This window comes from Poecilia reticulata, chromosome 5 (assembly GCF_904066995.2).
Source record: "Poecilia reticulata chromosome 5, P_reticulata-male-v2, whole genome shotgun sequence".
Lineage (NCBI taxonomy): Eukaryota > Metazoa > Chordata > Actinopteri > Cyprinodontiformes > Poeciliidae > Poecilia > Poecilia reticulata.
The window spans coordinates 12,128,591-12,137,863 of NC_088834.1; the positions used below are offsets into that span (position 1 = coordinate 12,128,591).

Genomic DNA, 9,273 nt, shown 5'->3' on the forward strand with positions numbered 1-9,273 from the left:
GTTTGGAATGCAATAATGATTTGTTGATGTCAGTACGCTAAAGATTACGTCAAGCAAACGAGAATCCCAAAAGAGAAAAAGTGAGGAACTTGAGGATTTACAATCCACAAGTTTGTAAATCTTGTATATTATATGAATCTAAATTATGAATACACGATGAGCCATGTCATGTACTGATCTTGGTCCACTGTTTGTCATTTTTCAATAGGACTTGAAAAATACTATTTTTCTCTACTGTGAAATATATAAATGCCTAGCTTAATGCCTAGCATTGTACCACAGTGGTTGATTAGTCTGCAAACTGACATGACCTAAACACCATTAAAAATGTATAGTAGGGGTCTCAAACTCCAGTCCACAAAGCTGCCGTCTTGAAAATTTAGACGCATCTCTGGTCATACACACCTTAATCAAGAAGCTACATTTCCTCCTCATCATGCAGCCAAGCTCTGCTAATTAAGTCATACCTGAGAAATGTGTGTTGAGGAAGAAACAGATCACTTTTTTCAGTTTTCTGGAGAGCAACATTTTGGGGTTTCTTTAGTAGTCAGCCATAGTAATCAAAATAACCAAAAAGAAACATTTTAACATGTTCATTTGTGTGTTTTGAATCTATTTATGAGTTACACTTGTGCTGCACAGAGGGCCCAAAGCAGCAGCAAGGTTTGCTTACACCTTGAGCTGACTCTTGTGTCTGAGCGCGGTATAGAGATCTTTCCCCTGCAAGTGCAGCACGCGGTGTACCAGAAGAGAACCTGCAGTTATTCACTGCCTATGTAAAAAGATAGAAGTGAAAATAACACCTTTGATTATTCTTGTTGAGGGTGCAAAAGTAAATGTCAAGGCATCAGCTTGCCAACCTCCACCACTAAGGACATCTCTTTACATCAGGTTATGTTGGAAAATGCTTCTGTTAGTTTTAGAATTATACACTTTCCTGTTAGAATTGTTTTGTTTTTTTCCATCTCAAGAAATATGACCGAGCTTCCTGTGTCACACAGAGACGTCTCAGCCTGCATAGCACAGCACTTCTAACCTGGCCTCTGCCGCACCGCATTAGCAACAGCGATCACAGAGCTCAGCCTCACTCTGCAGCTACAGCATCTGCTGAGGATGGAGAGCTTCTGGAACTGACGGCTCCACGTCGCCTCACATCTGCAGAGCGCCGTCTCAGTGTGTTGAAGACATGTCGTCCCGCCGCTTCGTGCGTTCAGCGGGTAACGCATCTCTGAACTGTGAGCGTGTACTGGAAACGGACGTCGCCCGACCGTTACTCTCCCCGGGCTATGATGCCAATCAAATTTGGCCTGGACCGCAGCGAACTTGATGCGGTCCACTCAGAACAATGAGCGAGCTAATCAGCGGCTAATACAGCAACCAGAGTACGGTAATGATGTTAAAACCTATCCGGGTCGCTGTGGGGTGAGGAGGAACGTCCTGATCTCGTCTACATTTCGACACCATTCGCTGCAACTTACCGTCACAAACGCTGCGTTCACAATAAATCTCGGATTTTAACATGACTGAACTCATACGTGGCGTTTATAGGAGTCGAAATAACCCGACTAACACATGCGAGTCATAGAGGGAAAAAACCCCTTTCTCCCTACCTTTGACAGAATCCTGCTCTTCCTTATCGGCTGGGGTGAAGACCCTCTGAATTTTGTTGCTCTCACACAGCCACCATGCGCCGCGTCTAAGCCCCGCCCTCTCCCTCTGAGCGGAGTCCTATTGGCCCGTTGAAACACAACTGCAGACGAGCCAAAGCTCTTCATTGGCCAAGGACAGCTGCCAGTCTTTTTGGATTCCTCTTCCCGCGTCCCGAATAGTGTTCCTTCATACGTTGCATTATACAGCCTATATTTAGGCGTTAAAAACAAGCAAGTAAAAACAAGTCAAAGTGACCTCCACCAGCAACACACCACAAGGCAAGACAAACTGAGCCTTCACACCTACACTTTTAATGACTGCACAATGGAAGCTGTCAAGACAAAGAGGAACCTATTTAGGCATCGAACCAAACAGAGGAAATTTATGTGGAAGTCATTTGCGGTAATTATGCAGCGATAATGTCCCTTTTATTTGCAGAAATAATGCCGTGCAATAGAGAGAGCCAGATGTTTAGGTGTCACAGTTTCTCCAGAGTGGTGAGGGAACACTAGAGTCAGTCTTTCATCATGAGTGGCGCCTTGACTTGAGCTGCAACCTCAGCCCCCATAAGTTCCTCTACGATCATCAGGGCAAACTCAAAACTGGTTCCTGGCCCACGGCTGGTGATGTAATGCCCATCTTTCTGCACTCGAGCTTCTGAATATTTATAGTGATCTAAAAAAGACAGAACAATACCATTAGGATGGCACGGTGTGAGCTTGGAGCCACAGCTCAGATTCACAAACATAAAACCTGCCATTGTTTCATCGCACTTAGTTCTAGTATGTTCTGTCAAATGACTGCATCTTCCTTCACCTCAGTGCTGTTTCTCTGCTCTGCTCACAACTGCAGAGTGACATGATTCTTTACAAGCAGTCAAAGAGCTAGTACAGCACCATCTGCTGTCCTTTACAGATACAGACAATTCCAGCTACAGTCAACCTTTTTGATGTCTTCAACCACAAACCTCAATATAATTTTTTGAGATTTTGTGTTGTGACATAAAGAGGTTCATGACTTCAGTGGAAGAACAATGAAACATGGTTTTCTACAGCAAACAGAATCTGGTAGTGGTTTACATCAAAGCTCATGCATACATATTTAGAAAAGTCCAGACAAAAATTTTATTGAGAATCAACTGCAAAACTTGAAAAATTATGTCCACAGCTGCTATCCATGCAATCTGACAGAGCTTGAGCTATTTTTACAAAAATGAATGTTTTAAAAAAAAAAAAAAAAAAAAAAGATAATAGTCAAACTAGATGTGAAAAGCTAGTAGAGCCATACGAAAAACGACGTGGAGCTGTTAATGCGAGAGCATCCCTTCAGTGGCGGCAGATACAAAAGCACAGTTTTGAAATATTATTTGTAAAAAAACAAAAGGTCCACTTTATAATGATGGAATATTTTGTTAGTCTTTCACATAAAATACACTAAAATATTCTGTTGTAAAATGAACAATGTGAACATTTTTAAAGAGGAATCAAAACTTTTGAGGGCTACCGCAGACTAATCAAGGTCAACAATGTTTTTACCTCCAACCATCATCTTCTCCTTCATGCCAGGATGTGTGGTGACTGTGCTGCCGTAACCGATGCCATGAGCCAGAAGAGCGGTCGGACCTGAAGAAGAGCCAAGCTGGTTCAGGTGTGTTTAAAAGCTTTTAGACTCGTATACAAAAAAGAATATAGAAATAACCAACTTTATCAGTTTTAGAAAATCTTTTTATATATTCTGGTAATAATAAATGAATGACTCAATATCTGATAACGGCGTGTCCTGAAGGTGTCCTCAACCTTTGTATTGTTTCTAAGAATACACTCGCACAGTATACAGTTTCAGCTCCTCTCCAAAGACTCTGCAGCACTCTGGAAAGGGAGGGAAATAAAAAGGAGAGGCCGAGGACGCCGACTTCTGCTGCATTAACTTTGATAATGCCCTAGCGCTGCTGTGAGCTCATCCAAAAACTGTTAATAAATAGAAAGTTATTGATCACGGTGCTTTGGCTGCCTTCCCGTGCTGTCTTAAGATTACACTTTCCCCACTGGCAGAACAGCAGACTGCCAGTTGAAGCCAAGCTACTCCTGTTACGAGTCCCCACCCGGAGGACGCCAGTCTGGGTACAGAAACTAACAGCATGGCAGATGCAGAGAACCATTAATTTACTTTCTGATGAATGGGAGATATTGTTGTCAGTTGAAGCTCTTTTTCCGCTCCTTGAGTCAAGCGAAAAAAAACCTGATGTTCATCTCATGATGCACCCTCTCCCCGTTTCATTAAGGCGTGTATTCCTGAGAGGATTCCAGTCATATTTAGGACACCCTTCAATCCACTTTGCCGCACCGGTTCACTGTCCCTGTTTGAGACATCTTTCCTGCGTCCTGTCTCTGCCCTGCAAGGCTGTCAGATAAAATCTAAGCGCTTGTGGGTCTGTTCAGGGACATCAGCATATGCGCAACCTTTCACTTGTGTGCCAGGGGGGGCAGGGGAGGTTCGCCAGTGACCACAAGTTAATGAAGTGTGACATTAGGGGACAGAGATAGTTTGTCAAAAAGCCCCTAATTTCAGATCCAGAACAATAAAGTCCCAGGTTTGTCTTTGGTTCCTGTCTGTCTGTAGGGGAAACAGCTGTCTCATCAGCTGTGCTGCTTTCGGTTGAATCCAAGATGGGATGTCTCTGTTAACTTCAGTGGCATTGCAAGCCTCTCCCATCATATCACCTCAATGTCTTTTACAGATGTTACTCCATGCTTGCAGGCAGAAGCCATCTTAAGTACAGGAGACTGTTCTGTCTGCTACCATTTCATCTTAGCGTCATATGTTCAAAAACAAGACATTGTCAAGGACAAGTCACAGAAACGGATAGACTTGCAGTGTTGCAATTTCGCAAAATAAAACCCAGTAAATGATGTCGGTAGTATAGAAAAGGTACAAAATACAATCTTAAGTGCCGCACATTTTATATTTTGAGTTGTCTTTGTATTAAATTTGTTAGATTTTATAAGTTTGCACCTCCCTTTTATAATGCTTTGACTTAAATCATTTTAAAAGTTAAAGAGGTTAGCCCAGTATAATTAAGGTTTGTTTGTTTTCATAAGCTGTACCTGCACAGATGGCTGCAATCAGGCCTTTTCTGCCATCTTGGTCCTTTAACACCTCCTTCACAGCAGGAGACTGTAGAAAAAAAAGAAGAAAACAGATGCACAGTGAGTCATTTGCAGACCATGTGATGGTACTGTGTATATGCTGACTATATGATATTAACACACAGTGGCAGTATGTTAAACACATGCAACAGCATTTCTCTGAAAACACAGCATGTTTAAGCACAATCACAGATTTATATATAGTCTAACCTTTCCATAAATACGTTTACTGTAAATATGACATTTTATCATTTCAACACACTTACATTCTTTACTGTGTTTCAGCATTTTTGCAGTTGTCTTGAACTTTGTTCTACATTAAAGGGGCATAAAAACTGAACCAGGGGATGCAGAGCAGGACTGGAACATCCAGATGCTTTGACTTGTTCATAAGACTTTACCAGGCTGCAGCTTCTACAGGATAATGTAGAGACCTAACATGTGGATGAGTGATCCACAACAGTTCTTAGGAGAGGAGAAAAGTGCATCTGGGTACAAATAAGCACAAAGCAGCCAGCTGAGATCGTCCTCTGTCACATCTGAAGCTCTTGTGAATTGGCTATGTTTGCTTTGCTGCTCATCTCTAACAATTAAATCATGTCTCCAGTGAATTATTATAGCAAAATCAATCTACTCCCCCACAGAAACAGATTAAATTTGAGTCAATAGCAGAAAATTAAATCTAAAAAAGCAGTTTGTGGAGTAAGCTTATTAAGATATTTGTCATTTTAGTCTTGCTATTGTTCCCAATTTCCATTTTTATTTTAACAAATAAACTCATTTGAACTTTTACCATAGGTGCCGAAGAGTTTCTCTCTGCTTAATTTAAATTCCCACTGCACTCATCGTGGAGCTGGAGGAACGAACAAATGAACAAAGCGTCGCGTGTAATTTTGTCACCTCTGCCAGATTCTTGGCTCCTGGCATTCCCCCTGGCAGAAGCACCACATCATAAGGGCCCTGAAAAACCAAACCAGATAAAGTTTCACAGTAAGATCAGCAGTCATCACCCTGAATACCAGTTAACACCTCTCACTGAAAGTCAGGACATTAATCACACAAAGGCATATTGCTATAGGAGTTTATTCATAGTACATCACAAAACAAATGAATGGAAAAAAAATCCTTCAGATTCCAGGCCTGTAAATGGAAATGGAAGACCTAAATAAAATACCTTGAGAGGGTTTCTTGTGTTATATTGGCTTACAAACATATTCATGCCCTTTGAACTTTTTCATGTTTTGCCACATTAAAACTACATTGTTGTCTGTGGCTGCAGTGACAAAATGTGAAAAAGTTCAAGGTGACTAACTCAGATTTTCTGTGATACATCAACACAACACGGCATGTAATTGTGAAGAGGAAGAAAAATAAATGGCTGTAAAACAACTTTAAAATATGAAAGGTGTGCAGTGTATTTATATTCTCCTAGTCAAAAATACAATCCATTGTAGCTGATAGATTTCAGAAGCTGCTCAGTTTGTTTAAGGAAAATTTTAACCGGGCTGGATGAAGTTTTCACTTTTCAAGTCTTGCCACCAATCCTCATCTGGAACAGGGCTCAGGCATTTTAATACGTCTTGATTTAAACTCTTTCAATCTATCTTTGATTATACATTTGGCGTTGTCAACCTCATGAAAAGCATTTCTGTCACCGCTAAAAAAAAAGCAGCCCACAGCATGATGGTGTCATCACCCAGTTTCACTGTGGGCTGTGTTTAGGGTTAAGTGAAATGTTGGCTTTCAACACACACCACATTTGTATATGGGCCAAAGTGTGGACTTTTTGTCAGACGGCAATCAAGACTACTCATAGCCTCCTAACGATGGCTTTCTTCCTACTACTATCAAATAAAGGCCAGAGTTGTGGGCTGAATGACAAACAGTTGTCTCACCTGAGCTACAGATCTCTGCAGCTCCTCCAAAGTTATCAGAGATTAACCTTTCAGTTTAGTTAGAAATCAGTATCATGTCAGATTTGCAGTTATTCTTTATCTTCATGTTATGGGTTGAACAGTGTGCTCTGTTAGATGTTTGAAGCATAAACTTAACTGCTCCACAAATTCACCCCATGAATGCCAGGTTGCTGCGTTTCTTGGACTTTATGATGCCGTTTCTTCACTGATGTTCTCCTACAAGCCACTGAGGCCTTCACAGAACAGCTGAATTGTTACTCAAATTAAATTACACACAGCTGGACTACAAGCAGGGCACTTTCGAAGGGAAATTTCTGCCCTGAATTTTATTTAGTTGTGTCAGAATGAAGTGAGCTCAATATAAATGCAGACTGAAATTGTTCTTCCACTTTACTAATGTGGACTGAAGGTTGTGTTTGTAATGTGACAACATGTAAAATAGTTAAAGAGCTGTGAAATCTTCAGCAAGGCACTCACTGTGACTGCTTACTGGAGAACCAAAAGACTCGCCTGTTTGCTGGCTTCCTCCAGACTGGCATCGGGACAGATTACAACACTTCTGCTGCACTGGACTGGATCTTTTCCTGACAGACCCGCAACCGTCACTGCAATCTACAGATATGAACACATCATCATCAGACGAGGGCAGTAACTAGTTACATTTAATCAAATAACCTTTGAAAAAAAAATTATAAGTACTTTTATTACAAAATTCTTTTTACTTTTACTGTAAGTAATGACAGTAAATGAACATATTTTAACCAAAAATGCACCAGACACAGATATACAGTTTGTATAGAAGTGAGATATCTCGTTTGTACTCAAGCTTTGCTGTTAAGCTATTTTCCATCTATTGCACCATTTGGAGATTGAAAAAAATCGAGTAAACACTAAATGTTGTCACTGCAAGTGCTTTAAACTGTTCCAACATCTATGTATCCACACTGCCTACTGTATTAGTTTGAAAAGTTTTCTATAGAAAAAACATATCGCTAGCTTCCAATGAATATACCCACCTGTCACTGGTGCAAATTATCACAACACGTCATCCTGACTTCACTGGTTTAAACAAACCTTTATTTTGAAAGGTTAATAAAGTTTAGAGGTTAAAGGAGGTTGGACTTTGACATTTAACTTTGTCCCCGTTTGAACTCCCTGCAAAGGACCGTCCACAGTTAGCCAACTTAGCTGACTAAACAACAAACGCGAGTGATGAAATTGCGGATTTCAGCACTCATAACTTAATTACTCGGGTATTTAGTTTTCTGTGACTTTTATTCTTGATGACTTTCTTTATGACTGTGATTAACAGATGTTAAAAGGGTTATTTACAGCAGAAAATTCAACGTAGCGACACAGCCAGGTTGCCTGTTATTTCATCCTAGCAGGCTAACGTGCTAACACATAGCATAAACTGTGCAGAACGAACCCCGGCTCTGCGCATGATGTCCACAGGAATCACAGTTTCCATCTCTTCTGCACCTTTAGACAGGATCACTAACGCTCTCTTTCCTGCCATGGTCAGCTTAATGTTTCGCTTCTGCAGAAGTAAAAACGGTTCAAACTTCAAGCAACGTTAGGCGTGCTTCACGGTGAGAATATGACAGGAGGGAGGTTGCCAGACCGCGTCCTTTTATCCCCCTATCTGGACACTGTTCTTTCATTTCTTAAACCTGCAAGGCGTACATGTTCAATCTGTTTAGAACTTAGATTGCAAATAAAAATGTTTAAACTCCAAAATAAATATAAGAAATGCTCATTATGTTTATCTCTCAGATAACTGCAGTACGTTTAAAGTTCCAAGTAAACATAAATCTGGAGTATTTTGCTTTGAATAATGACTTCATCCAACTGATATTTTAAATGTAGTTGTTCCAAATGCCATATATATATATATATATATATATATATATATATATATATATATATATATATATATATATATATATATATATATCTTTACTTGTTTTTGGGAACAATATCCACAACCTGACCTTAAATATTATAATTCAAAATTAAATTACAATTAGGCAATGCACAATTTTGTCTAAGAGAATTAGCAGATTTGTTTTAGTTGTAAGTTTCAACTATACTTTGCCTCAAAACGTATTGACACCCCTTTAATTTTTTTGACCTTTCTTGTAATATTTCAACTTTATTGTATTTTACAGAGATTTTTTGTAGCAGACCAAATGTTTTGCATTATTATGAAGTATATGTAAAACACTTGTATGTGTGGGGTGGAAACAAAGCAACCATGTCTTAACCAAACATGGTGTTGCTATGAGGATCCCTTTCTTCCCCCTGGTGGTGGTCAGATTTGTTGGGAAGATGGATGCAGCTAAAGAGTAATCATAAAAGAAAATCTGAGAGAAGCTGCAGTCAAAGTCCAAACTTAAATATAATCGAGAATCTGGGGCAAAGTTTTAACATTTTTGCAGACACCCTCCATTTAATCTGAATGAGTTTGTTTTCTTTACCAATGAAGAATTAGCTAAAAATTTCTGAGACAGTGCAAACAACTTGCATTTATAATTGTATTTTTGTAAAACTGGTTCTTC

General features: G+C 39.8%; 2 protein-coding genes across 3 annotated transcripts in view; both read right to left on the reverse strand.

Annotated features, from left to right (window-relative positions):
* Positions 1-1,720, reverse strand: part of kcnab2a (potassium voltage-gated channel subfamily A regulatory beta subunit 2a) — a 91,914-nt gene extending 90,194 nt beyond the window's left edge. For both annotated transcript variants that reach the window (XM_008408573.3, XM_008408570.3), the window contains exon 1: positions 1,611-1,720. The gene's annotated coding sequence lies outside the window, so the exon portion shown is untranslated. The remainder of the gene's footprint in view (positions 1-1,610) is intronic.
* Positions 1,721-1,939: 219 nt separating this feature from the next.
* park7 (parkinson protein 7) lies at positions 1,940-8,350 on the reverse strand. The gene is made up of 6 exons (XM_008408575.3): positions 8,142-8,350; positions 7,223-7,324; positions 5,697-5,756; positions 4,755-4,824; positions 3,186-3,272; positions 1,940-2,325 (listed from the first exon to the last, which is right to left on the reverse strand). The coding sequence occupies exons 1-6, from the start codon at positions 8,229-8,231 to the stop codon at positions 2,165-2,167; spliced, it is 570 nt and encodes a 189-aa protein (XP_008406797.2). The 5' UTR covers positions 8,232-8,350; the 3' UTR covers positions 1,940-2,164.
* Positions 8,351-9,273: the final 923 nt, after the last annotated feature.

What these genes read in the sequence shown, in the direction of transcription:
- park7 (XM_008408575.3), bottom strand. Translation starts at nt 8,231, where the DNA reads ATGGCAGGAAAGAGAGCGTTAGTGATCCTGTCTAAAGGTGCAGAAGAG. An exon ending in TGGAGGAAGCCAGCAAACAG is followed by an intron (nt 5,757 to 7,222) that starts GCGAGTCTTTTG and finishes TTGGTTTTTCAG; the next exon opens with GGCCCTTATGATGTGGTGCT. An exon ending in GATTGCAGCCATCTGTGCAG is followed by an intron (nt 3,273 to 4,754) that starts GTACAGCTTATG and finishes GCTCTTCTTCAG; the next exon opens with GTCCGACCGCTCTTCTGGCT.